Here is a 23,628-nt window from a genome sequence, read left to right on the forward strand (position 1 = left end):
TCAGCAAATTTCTCATTGACATCTCCACAACAAGATTCCAGTTTTATATTATTCCTGACATTTATTAGATATTTATCACTGCATGTCTGAATATACGAGAATATGTATGGTACGGTTAAAAAATGTAATATCGATAATGTGATAATTGTTTCTCAAACTGCAGCGATATTTAAGTGCACATTATTAATTTACCGAGATTATGCATATCGAGAGAGAAAACAAGATAAAAAAAGAAGAATAATAATAAATTGATATGAAAATTCACAGTAAATATATGATATCAACCAAATACATATATTTTATATTTCAGCCTTACGCTATTATAGGTAAAATGATAATACAATATAGGATTAAATCGACAATAAAGGCTCGGATAATAAAATTTAGGCGCGATCGATAAAAAAAAAATTTGGAGATTAGATAAGCAAGAGATTTGCAATGAAAGATTAAATCAAATATCTGTTAGAAATATAGTTAAGATATTCAAAAGCAAAAAGTAGACAAACAACTTATAATTATATAAGGTATCAAAATTATATAAGATATATATATCAAACTATTATTGAAAAATTAATCCTCTTAGATATCTAATCGCGATTAACTTTTGATATTACTGATTTCTTTTTAGTATCAGATTTCAAAATTGTTTATTTAAATTATTTTACGATATATCTCGTTATCAAATTTTGCAGAAATTTACAATAAAGGGAATAATAAGGTTAGAATCGAGTTTCGTTTGTAATGCGCTTTTCTCTTTATATAAATCTTCTCTTTATATTATATAAGAGGAGTACTTCGAACTTTGTATTGTTAGATTTTTGTGTCTATGGTCATCCCATGGAAACGACGTTTCGTCTAGCTCGCTTTTGTCGTGGAAGACGCTGGAGTAAAGAGTACCTCCGGATGAACCGGAGCAACCCGGTTCGTTGTAAACCCGACTCGGCCGTGGGGTTTTTTCTCTATTCTCTTTTTGTCGGGTCGACCGCACGCGTCGCGAGAGACAATGGGCCGCATTGTCTTTCTTCAGGCACAATATGCACCCACAATGTGTGCGCACGAACCCATCCCGCCTCACCATTTGCTGTGTACGCTGATGGGATTATAGCGTTCTTATACAGCACCCGTAAATTTGGCGTTTTTCGCCGGATAATTTAGCCTGCATTCGTCGGAGAGAAAGAAACAACCGAGGGATCGATGGCATCGCGCACGTAAAGAAAACCAAGATACCAATCAGAAATTTCTGGGTTTTTGTATATAACAGTCAATACTTCGATATTTTAAGAAAATTAGTTTCAGAATATATAAAAATTATTTTATTAAGAATAGTTTTCGAAATCTCTTTTAATATAATAAATAATGAAATAATGGAGTCAGCACGGGAGATAGTGAGCAAATTAACAAAGTTGATATTCAATAAAATTTGCTATAATATCATATAAAAAATTTATTTGTACTCTTTTAATATATTTTATTTTATCTTTTTTATTTATGCGATGGTTAAAGAATCGAACCTTTCTTATGTACTGTTATATGTGGAAATATTATGTCTTTTCATATTTTTATATGAATTTTTATTTTTATATATTTATTATTATAATGTATAATGTATAGTATTATTTGTTTTTTTTTGTTTGTTTTATGTATTGAGGCGTGGCATCATTTTTTTGTTATTTCTGCGTTTCGCTTTCTGCGGTGGACGTTGTAGCAACAGCATGTTGACGCCTCACCAATTGTGTATCTACGTGTTTTTTGTCTGTTTCAATCAATGAATTTCTATTGGCATATACAATAAAAGATATCCTATTTTTAGGATCTTCTAGGTGCTTGTTTAAGGTTATTTTGGACATTTTCCTTTAATAACTTGGCAATGCAACCGATCGCGCCTAAATAAGGGGTATCGTTATATTCGAGAGAGCGCATTCTATAATCCTCGTAGGTTTTATCAGCGGAGATCAATTCGTAGTCTTCTTTTATAAAATTGCTGATACGAAACAATTTGCAAAGAAATCAAATTATTTTCTTAATTTTGAACAATAATTTTTAACTTATTGCTCGAAAATTTAATTATGTAAGCAACAAATTATGAACAAACAATTGTCGATTTGTGAATAGGGTACATATGTAATATATGATGTGATAAACTACAACTGCGAACAATATATTTTTTCGCAATATATATATAGAACTGTGGAATATCGAACATGATCTTTTTCTATCTTTTTTTATTTTTTAGCAAAAATTTTTATTACAGCGACGTGAGGTGGCTGGAATGATTTCCATGCTCTTCATCAAACCGTATCGACAACAGTCAATACGGTTTGATATTGACAATTTCTGTACCCACGAGCTGGAACAGCGATAGCTACGACAAGCAGTTCGGTAACGTTGCACCCATGTTGGACCACGTTTCCTCCTTTTGGAGCTATCGAGTTCTGATCCCGTTGCATTCTCAACGCATACCGAGCTCTCGCGCTTTGTCTCTCCTTGGTCCGCTCGTAGCGCCAAAATCTCTGCGCAGATAAGCGCTGACACGGACGACGGGGCACGCGTCGATGCCATCGGGTCTTCCTCACGGGCGAGCACGACAATGCGCAATCTAGTTAATGGAATTGCAGCTGGAACGGAGCCGGCACCGTGCGACGCACCCGAACCCGAATGGCCGAGTAAAAAAGCAACAGCGGGAAAGGTGCATCGACACGGAGATTGGCACATTCCCCGCAATTCCCCGTCGCTATGTTCTCGCGACGAGAGCACGTATCGTGCTACTCCTCTGATCACGATGAGCTACGGGTGTAATGTACAAGAGCCGGGATCAAGAGAAACCTCTCCTGTCCTGTTACATGCACTTCATTCGTGCAATAGCTCGAAGCGGACTCGTGTTAAATTCTAAGTGAACACCTTCCAATTAGCTATTATATACCAATATCCTGAATTGCATATCTCTCGAGGCATAATTTTTGTTTTGTTCCAAAGGGAAAACAATTTTTTTCATATTTTTAGATTTCAGCGTATTGCTGTTGAAAAAATTTTTTATGAATTTATGAATTATTTGTTGGAACTCATTTAAGGATGTACTGATTATACTGTTTTTACAAATGTGTTAATATTTATAATTTAAATAATCTATATACATATAAAAGTTGTGTTTATAACAACTATTTGTTAAAAATGTTTTTATTGTTTATTTATTTTGTTATTATTTTTGTTATAAATTAAAATTAATAAAATAATGAAAAGAATATAAGTTTTAAAAAAGTATAGTTAAAGAATTGATTTTTAATTTACGACTTTTATATATTTTTAATTGTTACATATATTTCACTTTTTCCTTTATTTACTTTTTTTTTCTTACAACTTTGATCCTGAAAAATAACACAGTACTTCTATAACCGCTGTAAAATATTTCGTGAAAATAGAAAAGCTTTTATTGTATGTAAAATAAATATTAAAAGCATTTGAATCAGGTATTCAATGCACCCATTCTATCTCTTCCAATTCTGCTCAGTTCATGCAGAAAAACGTAGTCATAGAGATTAGAGAATAACTCCGTGTTCTTGCATTCCGCAAAAATATTTCGCGTCACTCGCGTACGTTCGTGCATTTATGCATATGCTGCATTTCCAAAACACAAATCCGAGATTATTCTCAATATACAAACAAAACGTGGTAATCAACGCCGGAATTAAAATTTGTTGCAAAATAGCAATTTCTTGCAGCATTAAAAATTTTTTGAAACTTGCGTGCAGTAATAGTTGATATAAAAATGAGTCGCACGGAAAGAACAATTTTGTTGAAGTCTCTAAAAATTTTAAAGATACAGATCTGAAAATAATGTTGTTAGACTATCAAAATAATTAGGTATATATTATAGAAAACTAAAGCTTGATATAAGCAGTGCTACAAAAAGTTGACATTCTAGCAAGTTGAGCATCCTATATAGTTATATATTTTAATAGTCCAACAAAATTATTTTCAGATTTAAATCTAGCCAAGTTTGTAAATATTTCATCAAAATTCTTGCCATTTTTTCTGTGCGTCATTCTCTTCTTTTATAACCAAGTTTAGATTGTTTCTAAATTTCAGAAAATTTTGAAAACTATTTTTCTTTATTACCTCACAATCATTTTTCAACCGATAATATTATAAAGATGTTCCATGTATCAATTAGAATGATAGATTGTTTATCCTATCTGGGATTGATGTGTTCGTTGTGCTTACTTGACTGCTCATCTCTCCTGCCGGATAATCTACGGAGTCTGCGATATCATGCTACGCACGCACGAATTTATCGCGTCGCTGCGCGCGGTCGTAAATTCTTTTTTTGCCGCGATTTGGATATGATCATACGTGGCGATCGCTGGGGAAACACGTATGAAACATTCGCATATTTCCATATTGTGCATTTATTACTTAAATTCATGACGCACACAAATTGCAAAACGGCATTCGTAGCGGGAACCCCGCTGTAATAATCAATCCATTATAAATGCATAAAATGAAAGGGATACGATCGCACGTTGCGCAGCTATTCGAATCGTGTCTTGCATATATTTTTTTCTGGCTTGATGTAGCTCTGGGAGGGGCTACCAATAGCGATATCGGAGAAACTATAGGTCTGTCAAAATTCGTATGGAATTTTAACGCCGTCGACGTTTTTATGAGAGCTATGGCCCGCGATATAGTATTTGGCGATCGAAAAATCCAGGATAGGAATCTGACATAGTTTGCTTTTTTAATATTAAAACTTTTTAGGAGCTTTGGGATAGGATTATTAATTTTATATACATTGTATACGCGGAAAAAACAGTATTTTATTAACAGCATTAGTCGATACAGCAGCAGTCTCATTGAAAATAATCTTGTTAATTTAATGACAATATTAATGAACTAAATACGCCATGTTTTTGTTTTAGTACAGTTATTTGTCTCATTAATACTGTCATAAATAAACAAGATTATTTTTATTTAGACTGATGTGTGTTGACTAAGGCAGTTAATACATCATTTTTAAAAAAACTAATATAATTTTTAAAAAAACGGTAGACATTTAAGAAAAAATTTAATGCATCCATAATAATTAATTATTTTTTAAATATTAGAAAATAATAATTTTCTAATTGGGACGTTGAGAACATACTTACTATCTTACCTAGTATAACGGAGACCGCGTTATGAAAGCTGTGGTGACCGAATTTGTCGTGCGGCTAGTAATCCATTAATCCACGAAATTGTATACGCGCATGTGAAGATATATAGCGTTACACGAATATCAATCAACATTTATACACGGTAACACGAAATTCGCGAATTAATTTCTGTCAAAGAATCATGTACCACACCATGTGCGATTTATCATCAAAATCTTTGGCTGAAATAAAATATTTTTTGCTCTTTTACTATGTAAAATTCTTTTATGTTTACGGAAATATAATAGAATGTGTATTTAATGTAATAAATTGTTTTATTGGAACAATTGACTCGCGAAAAATAAGAGATGGATATCTTAAAATTTTAAAATAATCATAAAATGCTAGATATTTATCATTATCTGCTAAAATAATAAATATATTAAATATAATCGATATTAGCTTATATGAAGATGGAGATGAAAACTTTTTATATATATTTTACGACAAGTAAATATATAATGAGTTGAACTGCAACTGTTTGAAAACATATCTTACTAAGGAATACGTTTAAGTAGTGAAAGAAAACGTTTGAGCAGCCATATAAATTTTAAAATATACAAATTAGTTAATCCTCAAATCTCCTTGTGCTTTACTTAAAGGAATGATAATAAAATGATTGCAATAGATTGAGAAAAAATAAATTCTTGTTAGGTAGTTCAAGATAAATTAAATTTAACATTTCTTTGCCATAGAACGGTGGCGCCAAGGATGGTTACGACATGAATCTTGGCCCGGCTTGGCAGAAGGGCTATACCGGCAAGGGTGTCGTTGTTTCGATTTTGGACGATGGTATCCAGACCAACCATCCTGATCTCGCGCTCAACTACGATCACCAGGCCAGCACGGATATCAACGATAATGACGACGACCCGATGCCAAGGGACAACGGCGACAATAAGCACGGCACTCGGTGTGCCGGTGAAGTCGCCGCCGTTGCCTTCAACCAATACTGCGGTGTTGGAGTCGCTTATAATGCCAGTATCGGAGGTAAGGTCATTTATAACGGAGATCAAAATAATATCTATAGATAGGAATAACCACACTTAATCGTGGAAAGAAATTAATTGTGGAAAGGAAAAGGGAATAATAAGATTCTCCAAAGCTATTTCGAAAATATCACATGGAAAAGAAAGTTTATGTCGAATAAATAGCATGATAATTTTTATCGCGAAAATCTAAATATATGTGATCATTAAAATAATCACAGCGATATTAAATTCGATATTAAAATATCCATACGATATTAAGAAATTGGTGATACTTTAAAAGGACTGACTATTTTGAGGAAATGCTATTGATTTATAAATAAAAGTATCTTTCCATCATTTTTGTTCGCGTTAATATTTGATTCTGTATATTAATTTATTTTTAATGATGTCATAAGTATATAGGATGATCTAAAAAGAGATAACAAACTTCCAACATAAAATTATTTAATGCGGGAAAAGCGCGTAATTTTCTGTTCATAAACAAGCGATTTATAAGATATCGATTTTCTAAAATTTTAATTTGTTGTCATGTTTGATTATGTTGTTAGAGTCATGCAAGAATTGAATTATTATCTTAAATTATAGCCTGTATATTTTGCGGCGAAAATTGAATGAAGTGCATATAATGTATAACGCATGTATGAGAGGGATCAATATTTCCTTTCTCTTATACTCCTATACGTTTGATAAACTAGAAATTGGTAGAACCGTTTTATGTTCTGATGGATTTTGTTGAAATTTGAAATAGGTTGTTACTCAGGTGTGTTAGTATTTCCGATGATGAGAATGCGCTCATCTCAACTCACTTGTACAAACGTTGACGATGGGTTCTCCCAGGCACAGAGATATACTAAAATCTTTTGTCCATTTAATTTTCAAATTAACCCAAAACCTGATAGTTCTTCAACTTAGTTTTAATCTTGATATATATTTTAGTTTCATTGTCTAACATCCAGATACGTCGCGAGGTGTATTCGCCATTCGTTCTCAACGTTAATTACAAAAAGATGCACGAAATTGAGAATCTCTTCCGTAAAAAGGTCATTAGAAATTTATGCGCGCGTTACATTAATCGCCACCGAGAAAGATTGACGACAATTACGGGCTCGCAGTCTATTCGAGCTGTCGTTAATCTTACATCTGCGAAAGCGCTTCTCATCGAAGCCGGTATAATCACTTAATGCGCGATTTAAGAGACAGACTTTCGCATCGTTGTCTCGAAGGTGGTGTTTATCTTTTCTTATGCCGACTGAGCGAATCCTCCTGGGATCGTTCCAACGCTGACTTAGCCGGCGAATCGTTCCACGGAAATAAATAGTGCAGCGACCGCTGGGAATGTCAGGTCTGGTGGTGGTCGCTTTATCGTCTCGACTCGCTGAAGAATAGGCCAGGTTTTCCGGGCGCTCGCAGCTATTCCCGACTCGATGCTATCGAGCTGTATTAATTCCGTTAACCCACTTCGAAGCGAAACGAACGTCCGTAAGCCGTCGGGGCTTACGACGAGTGGAACAGAGTGAGGCCGAAATGATAGCGCGGAACGATACAGCAGCGTTAACCGGATATTGAATTCGAGAAATTGATGGCCGTGCAAGCGCGCTATGCAGCGAAATTAGAAATTTCGATACAGCATCGGCAGGAAATTTTGTTAGAGCCGCGAGACGCGGTGGTTTTCGCGATAATTAACTATCGTTTGCCTACGGGACACTTTTGCACGAGGATTAGAACGTGATGGAATTTCGTGATAGAAATATAGAACTTGTCGGTTATTTTCATCCGGAGATTTTAACCGGTACGATTTGTAATCTCGATAAATTTGACTTGTCTTATTAAATGAGACTAACTTAATTTGCTTGAGGTTTTATTAGGATGTTTGTTCATTAGAAAAGAGATCGAAACGATATGAACTTTAACTGAATCTCTACTTTAATCGTATCAATTAACTCTCAGTTTTAATGTAACACATTGAGGAAAGCTTTTGATTAAAATGGTTTTTAAAAATGAGCGAAGTTAGATTCTGATCAATTAGAATTACGGTCATCACGATTGAACATCTGATTATCTCGGATAGAAATTGTTCTCGGTGCAGTAATCAAACAATAATTATACTTGTAAATATAACAAGCAGAATAATGCAAATTCATTTGTATCTTCCGTCAAATGAATTTATACAAATATTTAGTTATGCAGACTTTAGAATGCTGTGGAATGCATGGACAGAAAAACAAACGGGATAAATAGAAAATTGTAATAATTAAAATCACGCGATTATATTGAAAATATTTATGTCATGTAATATAATTTATATAAAACTATTTATATAAATTATACAAGCTTGATATTAAATTAAGTAAATTTAATAAAAATTGAGGAATGAGAAAAAGAATCAAATTAATTGCTGAATCAGAGTACTCTGCATTTCCTCTTTCTCTATTACTTCGAACTCTCGTTGCTCGTCTCAGCTAGCATTAAAATCGATATTAACAATCCGCACACGACAATTCGTGAGATAAAATCACTGCGCACACAAGAAAAGGAGAGAAGAAGGGACTTGTTCACGCACATATCTCCCGTGTTCTCAGGCGTGCGAATGCTCGATGGCCCGGTAAACGACGCCGTCGAGGCCAGAGCTCTGGGATTGAATCCTGATCACATCGACATATACAGCGCCTCCTGGGGTCCCGAGGACGACGGCAAGACCGTCGACGGTCCGGGCCCTCTCGCCAGGAGGGCGTTTATTTACGGAGTGACGAGCGTAAGCTACATATATCGCCTACCTTCTGCGCGTCCGTGAAGCGAGAGGATCAATTTATTTTCTGTCGCAAGAGCTTTTCCCTCGACATTTTATTTTATTACTTCGGAAGGATTTAAAAACATCTCCTTGACGTACGTCGAAATAACGAACTCCAAATAAAAATTATGGATTATAAATGAAGATTCATATTATTATCATATATTATCATATATTATATCTATACGTTTGTTTGTTGAACTCATAGCCTGGGTATCACCTTACAAAATATGAATTTTGTACAAAATTGTAAAAAAAATTCCAACTTTTTGTTTAAATTGGTTTAGTTCCATGTTAAATTATTTTTTCAATTAGAAATAAATATCAGTTTGTATCAGAAAGTAATTTGTTAAAAATAACAGCGTTATAAATTGTTTTTTTCTGTTAAAAAATTTGTTTTCCATAAATTTTTAACAAATATACGATATTGTACAATATTGAAATAACTTTCTACACATATTATGATTTTGTTAAAATAATTTAATTTTTAATTTTTCGAAACAAATGCTTATTGAAATAATATGAATTTAATAACATATATCTTGCACAGAATTTATTTTATATTTAATTCCGTTTTGTGTACCAAAACCAAATATTTTGAAATTATTATTTTTATAATACATTAAAATGATACAGTTATTAAAGTTATTATTATCTAATTATATTATTGTTATAAATTTTTGTGTTATTTTATAAAATCACACGCATCCTATCGCTTTGTCGGTCGTTGCTTCTTTCCTGAACATTCGTGGTACTCTTTTTTTCTTCCCACGCAGGGTCGCAAGGGTAAAGGTTCGATCTTTGTGTGGGCATCCGGTAACGGCGGTCGACACACCGACTCGTGCAACTGCGATGGCTACACGAACAGCATTTTCACGCTGTCGATATCAAGCGCAACACAAGGCGGCTACAAGCCGTGGTACCTCGAGGAGTGTAGCTCGACCTTGGCATCCACGTACTCGTCGGGTACACCCGGCAACGACAAAAGCGTCGCTACCGTGGACATGGACGCCAAGTTGCGTCCTGATCACATTTGCACGGTAGAACACACCGGGACATCTGCCTCAGCGCCATTAGCTGCTGGTATCGCTGCCCTCGCCCTCGAGGCAAATCCTACGTTGTCATGGCGAGACATGCAATATCTAGTGGTACTCACGTCGAGGTCCGAGCCGTTGAGCAACGAGCCCGGCTGGATACTGAACGGTGTAAAGAGAAAGGTCTCCCACAAGTTCGGCTACGGTTTGATGGACGCGGGCGCCATGGTCAACCTGGCCGAACAATGGACCAATGTACCTCCCCAACATATCTGTAAGTCTGATGAGATTAATGAGGAGAGACCGATTGATCCCACATATGGGTACACCCTGAGCGCATACATGGATGTCACTGGATGCGCTGGATCCTTGAATGAAGTACGATTCTTGGAGCATGTGCAGTGTAAGGTAAGATCGCAAGCCGGGAAAAATCGTCATTGTAGTTTCAACATATATGTATAGTAATAATTACGATAGATAAGAAGAATAAATAACTTTAATTTTCCTCAAAAATCAAGATAGTGTATATTAAGTGGTGGCTGTATTATTTATTGACTCACTCACGTAATTTAATAAATACTATATCTATAAGAGAGTATCTACTATTTAATGGTCAATCATTTATTATTACGTTAACAATTTTAACTTAGGAATTATTGTAGGAATTACTGTTCTCGTGATTACATTTAAAATTACTATACATTTTTTATATTTATTGTGAAAAAAAATTATACTACTAATTCTCTAAGAATAATTAGAAGAGTGCAATGTATTACAATTTACGTCTGCTTTTTGTATATCAATTTAAAAGTACAATATTTTAATTCTCGATCATGAAATAGGTTTCTCTAAGGTTCTTCCCTCGAGGAAACTTGAGGCTCTTATTGACCTCGCCAATGGGCACAACTTCAACACTATTATTCGAGCGGCCGCGCGACGTTCTCAGTTCAAACTTCGATGACTGGCCCTTCCTCAGCGTACACTTCTGGGGTGAAAAGGCTGACGGTCGATGGACTCTGCAGATCATTAATGCTGGAAACCGACACGTCAATTCACCAGGCAAGTGCTTTCCAACTATTGCCAGCTATTTCCTATTTCCCCATCAATTTCGTAAATTATACAATTTGTATAAATTGTTTCAGATAAATAAAATATTTGTTTTTAATTGCAAAATAGAATTTTTCATTTTATGTATATAATATTCAATCGTATTTGTTTTCATTGAGTATATCCATTTCAAATTGATATTGACATTGATATCGTCACTATTGGTTAAATTTGTATATGTATAAACTATTATTATTATGTTTCCGAGATCATAAACTACAGGAATATAAGTATATGCAGTTGTAATTTTTATATAAAATATGTTCAAAGTCCGAATTTAACGATCAAGAGTTATTTACGATTTACACATTCTTAAAAGTTTTTTCAATGTAATATCATATGAAGGTCATCTCGCCATAACTTGGGTCTCTTATTATATTGTTACAGGCATCCTGAAGAAGTGGCAGCTGATTTTCTACGGCACATCGACGAACCCGATCCGGATACGCACACGACAATTTAATCCGGTACATCAATCTGCGTACCTTCCTTCTCATTCCGTGCATTATCCATTCACGGTAGACGATGATCCGCTACAATTGTCCGGTTATCCGGGCAACAGGGACTTCTTTTCTCCGTCTACCTTTCAGAGTTACCAGGGCCCGTACAGCGGTGCCGCGTCGAATCTACAAGCATCCGTCGCCACTCTGGATGGCTCGTCGGCGCCGATCCTGTCGAACCATCTACCCGGCGACGTCTCGTCGGCGTCTGCCTTCGATTCACCTTCGGCGCCATCATCCGTACAAGCGGACGGTTCTCTCGATACCACCAGGAGGATACTGCACGACTGCGATCCTCAGTGTGACGCGCAAGGCTGCTATGGCAAGGGTCCGACGCAATGTGTTGCTTGTAAAAATTATCGTCTCGATAAGTGAGTAGATGAACTTAAGAGTTTCTTTGATTAAGACGAAACAATTGTCTCGTCTCTATCAAGAAAAGAGACTTCTTAAAATATATGACTTTTAGCATATTTTTATTGATTCTTAAGTGTGAAATTAAACCAATATTTATGCATTTAGAAAACATTACATGTTTTATATTTTAATACTGTTACGCGATTGTTAGATGTATGCTGGCATTAACTTTGTTTATGTGCTTTTTACAAAATTAATAAAATTTAAAATATAATTCTGCAATGCTACGAAACTATGGATTATAACGGTAGGACCATTTGAACATAAAACTACTGGCTCTGTTTAAGAAAGTATAATAATATCATTGTATATATTGATTGAGCTATTTTTATTTTAATTAAAATCTTTTCTCTTTTATTATTAAACAAATATTTTTTACTACGTATTTATAATTTGTTTTTCACGCAATAGCTCAATGAGTCTATCATTCTCATTTTATTATAACTCTCCATCGACCCTTTTCAATGAAAACGCGCTTTAGAAACAACGCGAGGGGTCTCTTACCTCTTTTTCAGTACTTGCGTCAGTCGTTGTCCGCCAAGGAGCTTCCCTAATCAGGGCGGCGTTTGCTGGCCATGTCATGAATCCTGTGAAATTTGCGCGGGGGCAGGTCAAGACTCTTGTCTCTCGTGCGCCCCCGCTCACCTTCGGGTCACCGATCTGGCAGTCTGCCTTCAGCAATGCCCCGAGGGCTACTACGAAAGTATGTGGAAGAGAAAAAAGATCAATTCGTATTTTCGTATTCGTATTCAGATTTTTTTTACCAATTTTGTTTCCTTAAAATCAACATCGAGTAACGCGACGCGCGAATTTTGGCATCTTTTCACGTAGATACCGAGAACAGCACGTGCGTGCCATGCGAAGCCAACTGCGCCAGCTGCCAGGACAGACCGGACAAGTGCACCAGCTGCGAGCATCATTTGGTGATGCATGAGAACAAATGTTATGCCGCGTGTCCGCCCTACACGTACGAGACGCAAGATTACAATTGCGCACCGTGTCATCCTACCTGCGAGACTTGCAACGGCACGGCGGATAACCAGTGCATTGCCTGCCGATCCGGGCTGTTCGCTTTGAACGGTGAGTTGTTAGGCAATTTGTTAAATTCAATAATTAATTTGTGACACGAATATGACAGTCTACAAAATTTAGATATTTTGCAATAGGACATAGCATTTACTTTTCAGATAATTGGAAAGATATTTGACAACAGTTACAAATCTTTTAAATATTTTATGTAAATATATGAAGATTTAAACAATATTACATTGAAGAAAAATTAGATTCATTTAATTACATCAAATATATATAATTCTTAAATGAAATAAAAATGTTAGATTTAAATTTTATATATGTATATATCAAAGCTTACACGAAAAGATTTGAATTGCCGTACATCCGATACTCTACATTACGTCCTCTACATTACAGTCAAAATGTTGTAACCATAATTAGTTCCCGCTAAACGGTTTTCCACAAATGTGTCGTAGGCACGTGTCGCGCTTCATGTCCGGCGGGTTATAGCGCGGACAAGAAGCGACGTGAATGTGTGGCATGTCCACCCGGCTGTGCGACCTGCAGCACACTGAGCTGCACCAGCTGTATTGAGGGTTGGAGCCTGAACAAAAAGGGCTTATGCGCTCCCGAGAGTCGCAGTAATTGCAATACGGGCCAATATTACGAGGATGGTCAATGCAAGTCCTGCCATTCGTCCTGTGAGACCTGCGCCGGCTCTACGGAGGATCACTGCATATCCTGCCCGAACCCGTTGCTTCTTCAGGGTAAACGTTGCGTGTCCCAATGCGACGACGCGTACTACTCTGTGGTACAACCATCGCGACCGGTTTGCGTCCCTTGCCTGCACACTTGCAAGAGTTGCGTGTCTCGTCTGAACTGCACAGCATGTCAAGACGGGCTGCAACTGCAGAGCGGAGAATGTAGATCGTCCTGCGCGCCAGGGTAAGATGAGTTCAGCCTTCAGTAAAAGATTGGTAATAAAACAGTATCGACATGTCTTTTTTAACTTTACTTTTTCGTTTTAGTTATTACAGTGACAGAGGTCAATGTGCCAAGTGTTACTTGTCGTGTAAAACATGCTCGGGGCCCAGAAGAGATCAATGCGTTACTTGTCCGAGAGGCTGGCAACTAGCGGCTGGCGAATGCCATCCCGAGTGTCCGGAAGGATTCTTTAAATCGAACTTTGGTTGTCAGAAATGTCATCACTATTGCCGTACATGCAAGGGTGAGTTACAATTGATCAGTTGCTGTCGAATTAAATTCATGTTTCTTATTTAAACGGGAAACTATTCGTTCCAGGTGAAGGTCCACTAGAATGCACTTCGTGTCCAGCTCACTCGATGTTGGAAGGTGGACTGTGCATGGAATGCTTAGGGGCACAATACTACGATTCTTTGACTCAGCTCTGCAAGAGCTGTCATTCTGATTGCCGCAGATGTACCGGTCCCGGCAAATTTAGTTGTGCCGCATGCTCGCCGCCACTGCACTTGGACAAATTGAACAATCAGTGCGTTCCATGCTGCACAGGCAACGAAAAGGGACCTCAAGCTGAGGAGTGTTGTCTCTGTGATCCAGAAACTGGTAATTTTTACGTTTACGTCTTAATATTATATTCGTATAATTAGTAAAATGTATGTATTTTTTTACCTTTTATGATCAGCATCTATCAGCGAATATTTCATCAGGAAAGATATAACTTCTTTAAATATAAAATTTTTTTATTTTAAATATACAATGTTTTATTATTATTGTTATATTGCAGCTTTATCATTATAAATATCTTTATATAGTTATTAAAGATATATTTTTAATATTTGTAGGCGGCTGCAGGAACAGTTCGCCGGCTGGCAAAAGGAGAGTACCGGGGACGGAGTTCTCAGCCAACGCCGCAGTTTCTGAGACATACAACAATTATGGCGGAACAAGTAACAATGATTCAGCTTCACTCGCCGTAACAGCAGCCACCACCATGGCAGTTGCCATCTGTTTAGCATCGATTGCGTTGTTCGCGATGATATTTGTCGCTCTTCAGGTACATGTATATACAATAAAAAATACAAATTTAAAAGAATTTGATATACGAATTTATATTAGAATATTAAATTTAAATTTATAACTGGAAATATATAACTTACATATAATAGCTTTCGAAAAATAAATTTGTAAGGGCGAAAAGAGATAAATGTGCATCACAATTATTTTATTCACAGGCTTGGTCCGGCAGAAGGGAGACCAATATGGGATATACGCAGCTTGCCGTGAAAGTGGAACCGTCCGAAGACGTGGACGCCGACGATTCGACGGAGCTGATGACCTAGATTTCGTTAAAGACGACGTAGCTAATGACCTCTTGTCGAAGAGTCGCAGGGAGATCGACGAATCTCGATTGTGATTGGTTCGCGAGTCAGAAGTTACGTGCTTTTGTATTAGCGAGGTCCAAGGATAGCCCTTACATGTGATGACAAAGAAAATAGGAAAATGGTGGTAAATACGTAGCGGGCAGGAAAGAGTTGAAGAAGGAGGAGGAGCAAGCAAAAGAAAGAAGATTCGTCGAAAACGTGATAGTAGAACTCCGTTAGAGTGTTGTATGAATGAACAAAATGACAGAGGAAAACAGAGAGAAAAAGAGAGAGTGAGAGTGAGTGTGATTGTTGTTTACATGACTGTAGTACGGTCGTGTGAATGTGTGAATGTACAAGGAATGTGTTTTAGCTAGAGATATACTTTTTGCCCGTCATCGTTGTCAAGTGCGTCATCGATACCATCGTCGCGCACACCAAGACACTTCCGACACGGATAACGATCCGAAACACGGAGAAAAAGGGTGAAGGACATTATGAAGTGCCTGATTAGTGACACCCTTGTTTCCACACCCTTTCGCGTTCCCCCTCCGACGCTTTCTGTCTCCGAAGTAACGCCGAGCCTTCGTCGATTATCCCGTCGACACTATATCATCGTCGCGTGTATTCGCGAGTAAGTAGAATCTCATCCAAGCGACGGATAATATAAATACGTTTCAATCGTTGCGCGTTGCAAGAGTCGAGAGCAATCTAGTTCGTTTAATTAGCATTCTTTAACTGTCAATCGATTTTTTCTTCGCGCAACATTCTTCCTGACGCAATCGACGATCGAGTTATCGAAAGGACAAAAGCGCGTCTCTTTCTTCACCTCTCTTCTAGAAGGCTACCAACACCCCATTAAGTAGGGTGAAGGGACATGTACGTAAAGTGGCCTCCGTACATTAGGCTGAACCACGGACCACGTAATCGTAATCGTTAATTGTGAATTATGAATGGATATTGTTATATATTTGTATAAATGATAATAGTAACAAATGAGCGGACAAAGGGGAGTAATCGCAAGGATCAGGAGGGGGAGGCGAAAGAAAAACGATATAGCGAGATGAACCAGGAGGGAGAGACGAGGTGAAGGACTGACACGGAGGAAGAGGAAAAAGAAGATCGTCGCACGTGAGCTTCGTTCTCCTATCTTAAACCTGATCGTCTCGACTAATCGATACAATTCGCATGCCCGAAAGAACCAACGGACTCTTACTGCGATCGCCCAGTTATCCGACGCGTCTGTGACATCAGTCGTCACATTCCAGTACCTCCCAAGCTGATACAACACATGCCGTCGACACAAGCAATGCGTTTTATAAACTGTTTGTTGTTATTACTTGATTGTCTACTCCAATGTTTTGTTTAATATCCCACTTTCCACGTTATTCTTACTTATTTCTTTAATTCTCGCTCGTATCCATCCTTTCCCCGTTTCGTTGGGATCGCATGAGAGGAGGGAAATCGTAAAAAAAAAAAAAAATGAAAAAGAAACTTATGAATGAACAAAAAAAAGAAGAAGAAAAAAGAACTATTACGCAACGATCCGCGAATCGATATTCTCGAAAGCCATTGCCCACGCCTACTCGTGTGAATATTGACTTTCTCCTTGTGATTTGATATAAAGCTATTATTGTACTTTTATGATGACCGCGATTATAAATATATACATATATACACATACATAACGCATAAGTATATAAATCGCTTCCTTGAATATCCTTTCGCTTTACTTAGATTCCTGATATTCTACTTTCCTGTATCGTCCGGTAAGTACAGCTATAATATTGACTTTAATTACGGTGATGCACGGGAAAGGCAAACCGACCGTAGAAGTTAGAAGGAGTGAGATATATCCAATGGTAACCGAACTCCGCAGCTATTACTTAATGAAACATCAAAGATTAACTTCATGAACCTCACAACCTGGAATCTCTACCATGTACAAAAACAAACGAATAATTTTTATTTTTAAACGATACAAGTATCTACATTTATTATGAAAGGCGGAAAAGTAAAAAATCTTGATAATGCTATCATAGATTTTTTCGCAATTTAATTATACCGTTTTAATGATTGCGCGAGGAAATAGCAAATTAATTGTGTTTTGGTTTAACAATAATTAATTTGCAGTTAGTTTAAGAATATTTGTAAAGAATCGATTAAATAAAAAAGGTTTTAACAAATTTTTTCAATAAACCACGTAAATATAGATTTTTCTTCATATATTAATTTTTCTTAGAGATAATTATTTCGTATTAAAATCAAAATTATTTAAATATTTGGCTAGAAAATTGTTATATTTATATTATCAATTTAGATTCGAATTAGAACTCTATACATTTTGCAACGACCACATGTCGGATACCTGGTTTCTAATTGCGAGTAACATCCGCAGGTAACGTCGACCTCGTTGGACTCTATCGGGAATAAGAATCACGAAATGGAGTTCTTAATTAGGATACGAGAACTACTAAATCGCCGTGTCACGCGATGAGAGAAAACGGCGCACGTCAGCAGAGCGCTGGCAACTCGGTGGAAATTACATTTGGCCGATTATCTTACTTCCCCTCTGACAACTAGGGTGAAGCTGTGAATGACACGGGAATGAATCGTAAGCGCTCGCTGACATTCTGTTTGTACTTTTCGATTCTCTCATGTATATTACATCCAGAAACTGATATAATAGGCGATGAGCGATGACAGCTGCGGTGAGAGGAAAAGGACGATGTGAAATTTCAATTTCGTTAAAAAGGAATATCATTCTCTTGCCGGACAACCTTCATTCATTTTGATGCATAAACTCGCTCATTTCAGTAAAATCACGTAAAGGAGAATGTATAAAAATATGGAGCCTTGATAAAAAGCATTAAGTAATTTTTTAATAAATTATAATAAGACGTGAGTCAAGTAGATAGTAAAAATTAAGCAACTAATAAAAACTGTAAGTAGCTAATAAAAATTTATACACAAATCTGTGAGGAAGGCCATATTCGGCCAAGGTGAGTCTTAGTGCCAAATAATATATTATGTGAATTTTTATAATTTTTATAAGAAAGATATGATATATATTGATTATTTATTAATATATCATTTTATTCGATTCTGAAATTTGTGTGTTTATATCGTATATGTATATTTTCAACTTAATATCCACTTTTTATAAATTGCCAATTTTTTTACAAAAACTGAAAAATATTTGCAAATTTTTCATTTTTGCATATATCACTTTGAATATTAATTGCCTGAATTTTTTTTAGAAACGCAACAAAAACCGTGAAATTTTATGGAATAGCTAGAACTTTTGTAAATCGCAAATATTTGACTTTATATCTGAATTTTTAATTAAAGCGGAAAAAGTGCAAGCGGTTGAATTGATTCTCTTTCAAGTCTTCTATTCTACAATTTAATGAAGGGTTCAATATCTATATCCATATGTAATATATGTGAAGTAAAAAAATAACTCTAGAATATATAAATTCTTTTTTAATTATTCTGTTTTCTCTTTGCGCTCACAAAGTCAACCTATTGCAAAATCATACAACTTTCGTATTACTTCCACGGTCACAAATATCCCGAGGGGATGCCCAAAGGGGACAGACGTTTCTTTTGGAAATATTGCCAAAATCCGCGCGCAAGTGAAACAGAGACGGAGAGAACGGAAGCGGCTTTAATCAAAAGTTGACCTTTCTCCGCCGCTCTCAAATCGCCCATTTCCATTGCGCTGTTTTTCCCAGCCGTTCTTGCGAAAACGAACGAAGCTATATGCGAGCCCAGCGGGTCATGTCCGAAGGCGGGAAATAAATAAGCTTTCCGGTATACGAGTGCAAGTGTGTTGTAGCGAAATAAAAATAGGTGGTCGATGGCGATTCGGCGGAGAGAGATCAAAGGTGAAAAGGTGTTGCACGTGGGGTGAGAGATGAGAATAGACTGACCAGGGTAAAAGGTAAGATCGATGTGGCGCCTCGGGCCAAAAGTTTCTCTCGATAGAGCACCGAAGAATAAACAAGGTATTGCCAGAGGTTTTCTCCTTTCTTAGAGAAAGGATCCTTAAAAGGGAACCTAAAAATTCTTCCGGAATTCGGAAATAAATGATTCTGAATAAGATCGTTTGAATACGACCACCTTAATAATAGTAGTTTCCTATACAGAGCATAGCAGAAATATTTCTGCAACGTTCGCAATATTGCTGGAACGTTGATGCAATGTTACTGCAATATAGGGCTTTAGAAATAGCTGGGATAGGTCGAAAAAACAGAAACATGTGTTAACAAAAATTCATTAACTTTTAGAGAGGGGATAGGAAATATTTTTTAAATCTTACAGCATTTCTCCTGCGTACATAATTCAATGTATTCCTTGTCCCAAAAAGTGACGGTGTTTCAGCGGCATCACAGTAGTTTCCCGTTCTGTACAGATTAAATTATTAGATAAAGAGAAATCTTTCTGGTAACCACGCCACTTATATTTTAAGTGTAAAAGTTTGCATTTTTTTATGTAATTGTCTAATGAGAAAAGCAATTGCGATAGTTAACTTTGATAATAATAAAAAAGAAAAGTTGAAAAACTGACAAAAATTATTAGAAAATGTATATTTCCTTACAATTTATGTAAAATCTTTTTTAAACTGAACGATGATATTTTGGGAATAAATTTCTTACCGAATGCAAGCATATTGTCCTTTAATGGGAAAATATTTCTATCCTCTAGCAATAAAAATCAGGAATCTCGAAATATATATGTATATTAATTCAATTTTGCTTTATAATTCGTACAGTATCATCACGCAAATAAGATCATATTCAATGTTCAACAATAAAAACGAAACACTTCTAATTCGTTATCACGAATAACAAAGCAGGCAATACCTTTCAATGAAAGTAATCGTCAAAATATTTTTCCGCGAGAAGATCGGAAATGCTAACGGCGCCGTGATAATGGACGTCGCACACAGTTCAGAGAGAAATGTGGCAAAAAAACTTTGCGAGAACGGAAAGTCGCGCGGAAAAGGACGACGCGATGAGGCAAAGGGAATAAGGTTTCGTCTCGGGAGCGGATCTTAGTCCTTTTATAGCTACTCGCGGGAAGAGAGAGAGAGAGAGAGAGAGAGAGAGAGAGAGAGAGAGAGAGAGAGAGAGAGAGAGACCGTCGGCGTCAAAGCTCCACCATACGGCGCCGTGCGCGGAACGGAAAATCGTAAAAACTCAGCCGCAAGAAACTTCATACCGCGATGTTCCCACCGAAGGGACCCGAATGTCGTCCCTTCGTCTAATACCGTCCTCCGTAATTCCGATTTTTGCGTGTAACCAGACGGAAGTGCACAAATCTTGCTCCGGTCTGTATGTCATAAAAGAGAGATTATTTCAGTTCCCTTAAATGCCAGAAATTGAAAAAGCGACTAATTTCTCTTGCGTTTAAATGATTGAGTGCCACGCATTGTAGCTTTAAATTAGCTTTGTCATTAAAGTAATAGGAAGGTAACGTTATTTTATTGTTATTGAAAAAGAATAGTTGAAATTATATCAAGTTTAAATAAATGTTAAATAAGAAACTGGAATAAATAAAGTTGGATATTAAATTTACTTAAATTAGATAATAAAATGAAATTAATACAACTAAGATGGTAATTGACGTGAATGTTTTATATCTAACGAAAAATAAATTGAAAAACAATTTTACTGAAAAATAATACAATATTTATTTTTATAACAATTTTAATATATTTTGTTTTGACCTCTCTTAACTTTTATTACCGCCTTTTCCAAGAAAGTACAATAAATTGAATGTGCTTTATACCAAAAGCCCCAACGCTGTGTAATTAAATCAGAATAAATAAAAACAATCTATAAATAAAATTATCTTTTGCATTTATTTTTGTAAAAGATATAAGAACACTTCATTTTTTCAGCGTCGCCGTTGTTTCTCTTTTTAAAATTTTTTAAATTCAGTTGCGCAATTTCTGGCATCGTTTGTTTTCAAAATTACCATAAAATATCATTGCATTCTTTTTCCCTCGTTTCCAAAACTCATTTCGCTCAACAGTTTTTGTTATCCCCCAAGCTCTTCGTACGTTCGATCGCACCATTCGTTATTTCACCGTAATTCGATCGGCCGTAGTTCTTCGTCACTATGGGAACGACTCGCTCCCATGTATAACCCTCTTCTAGTACACAGATAAATCATAAAACGGCCGTCTGTCGTTTCCGGCAGGATGGACGAGAATCGACTTTCGCGTTCCCCGGGTCCAGGTGCCATAAACCCTGCCTCCCACTCCGGAATAACGTCTCGTTCCGAACTCGTTACCGTCGCGCGGAAGAGCCGAGCCCTCGTTGGCTGTCGGCGTTCATCTGTAGCCATTTCCGGACCCCGTTGACGTACGCACACACGTTTCGGGCCAATCGAGATAACGGGATAACGCCGTAAATTCGCCGGCGATAATTCGCGGGGTGGAAAGGGAGGGGGGAGGGGGAGGAACTCGCGTCTACTTTTATCAGCGGCCCCGATGCGCGACGGCTCGTCGTAAGCGGATATCGTAAATTCGCAGCCGGCGAATATGCTCCCCGCCTACATATGTGTCACGGTGCTTATCAGTAGTGTGACTGTTACGAACAATTTAACCCTAGACGGTATCAACCCTTTCCGATACAGAACCGTTTATTCTCGAATCGCACGATGCGATGGTTTAATACGTGCTCCGCTATTTCTCTCTTTTCCAATTATTTAAAGCTCACGAATATGTCATGCTCTCGTCTGGAGTCTTGAAAAATATCTCTTGTTAGTTTTCACCATTGTTGTTTTTCACCGTAAAAGATATTCCTGAGATCTTCTTGAAAACGTGTAGATTTCTGTCTTTTGCACTCAGAAAGAAAAGTATGAAATCAGAGAAAAATAAAAATATGAATCTTGACAGAGAGCCAAGAGCTGATCCGTAATGTAACATGAACTGAAGATAATTATTTCCAGTCAAAAAGGTGAATTTTTTTATTAAACACTGAACTGACAGTAAATCTGCAGTTTGAATTAAAAACCAGACTGATAGTAAATGAAATATTATTTGTTATACTGTTACTCGGATCTGTTACTTCAGAATGTCTGAATCTAACGATCTCCGTTTTCTCGTATATCATACATAGTTAACTTTCTGTTCTATACGAGAACAAGCCAAGTAACGAAATCAAAGAAAAGTCAAAGGAAGAAACAGTTATTATTGAGCTCGAGTTTGGTCTGATCAAAGCGAAAAAAGAGACACGGAGATATTTTCGTTTGCAACAGAAAAGCTCGATGTTCTTACCATTGCATGTTCCCTCACTTTGCAGAAAGGATACTGTACCTCGACCATTTCCTGTGATTACAATTTTCCTCTTTTCGTTACAGACGTCCCACCGGACGGTTACGCTATGTCCGACTGAACATTTCAACAGGCGAACTCCGCTTTGAAATCGCCTCTAACTGGACAGCGATTTTCCTCTCTTGCAATTCGGCCGGCTTGGCGGAATAATAACCGGTGACGAAGGACTCGCCGTCTTGAAAAAGATGCCATTCATCGAAAGGATTTGTATGGAGAGGGGTAACAAGTTGACACAATCACTACAACATAATAAAATAAAACATGTGAATTTAGTGCTTTTTCTTGCTAACCTATGCCCTTATTTGCGATTTTATTATTTTAGTCGATTTGATAAAAATAGTTAGAGTTAGCACAGCCACTGGAAAAATTAGAACATAAAAAACAAATTTTTTTTGTATTATTGTTAATTAGTTTCCCCGTTGACAAGTTGGTAGACAATTTTTAATTTAAAAAAATCATCCTTCAACTATCCTATCGTAGTACAACACTGTGAGATATTAATTTTATGAAGTATCTTTATAAATAATATTTTTTTTTATCTTGTTGCTTAATATTTTGATTAAATCCGATTTTGTTGCTTTATCATTAATCTCCGAAAATAATCCCCAGCTACTCCGCGTCAGCACATACTTTAGATTTGCAAATTCGACGAAAATTTTCAGTAAGTATCTCAAACATGGTTGCTATCTCTCCAGTTTTCCGAGTTTTCTGACCAAATCTCCGGCTCTCCGGCACATGGTAAAAATTTCCAACTAACCGCTCAAAAACAGGATGTGAAGAAAGATCATTATTTTATTTAGATGCAAAACGTAAATTAATCATTGTTTGAAACTGTTCATGAGATAGTTTAAGAATAGAAAGTAATAATTATTTATCTATCAAGTTTTCGGAGAAAATCGGGAT

The 23,628-nt window shown here is 36.6% G+C and overlaps 1 protein-coding gene across 3 annotated transcripts in view; it reads left to right on the forward strand.

The window, feature by feature from the left end:
* The window catches only part of Fur2 (furin-like protease 2), a 410,564-nt gene extending 393,183 nt beyond the window's left edge, over positions 1–17,381 (forward strand). The window contains exons 5-17 of one of the 3 annotated variants that reach the window (XM_018509981.1): positions 5,882–6,176; positions 8,758–8,930; positions 9,743–10,408; positions 10,843–11,059; positions 11,495–11,625; positions 11,698–11,978; positions 12,537–12,724; positions 12,853–13,101; positions 13,512–13,980; positions 14,064–14,263; positions 14,338–14,619; positions 14,859–15,070; positions 15,249–17,381. In XM_018509981.1, coding sequence (XP_018365483.1) covers positions 5,882–6,176; positions 8,758–8,930; positions 9,743–10,408; positions 10,843–11,059; positions 11,495–11,625; positions 11,698–11,978; positions 12,537–12,724; positions 12,853–13,101; positions 13,512–13,980; positions 14,064–14,263; positions 14,338–14,619; positions 14,859–15,070; positions 15,249–15,356 — 3,471 coding nt within the window. In that variant the 3' untranslated portion in view covers positions 15,357–17,381. Of the gene's footprint in view, positions 1–5,881; positions 6,177–8,757; positions 8,931–9,742; positions 10,409–10,842; positions 11,060–11,494; positions 11,979–12,536; positions 12,725–12,852; positions 13,102–13,511; positions 13,981–14,063; positions 14,264–14,337; positions 14,620–14,858; positions 15,071–15,248 lie in introns of all 3 variants that reach the window. The other 2 variants (XM_018509991.1, XM_018509972.1) reach the window with 2 other exon arrangements.
* Positions 17,382–23,628: the final 6,247 nt, after the last annotated feature.

This window comes from Trachymyrmex cornetzi, unplaced genomic scaffold (assembly GCF_001594075.2).
Source record: "Trachymyrmex cornetzi isolate Tcor2-1 unplaced genomic scaffold, Tcor1.1 scaffold11, whole genome shotgun sequence".
NCBI classification, from domain to species: domain Eukaryota; kingdom Metazoa; phylum Arthropoda; class Insecta; order Hymenoptera; family Formicidae; genus Trachymyrmex; species Trachymyrmex cornetzi.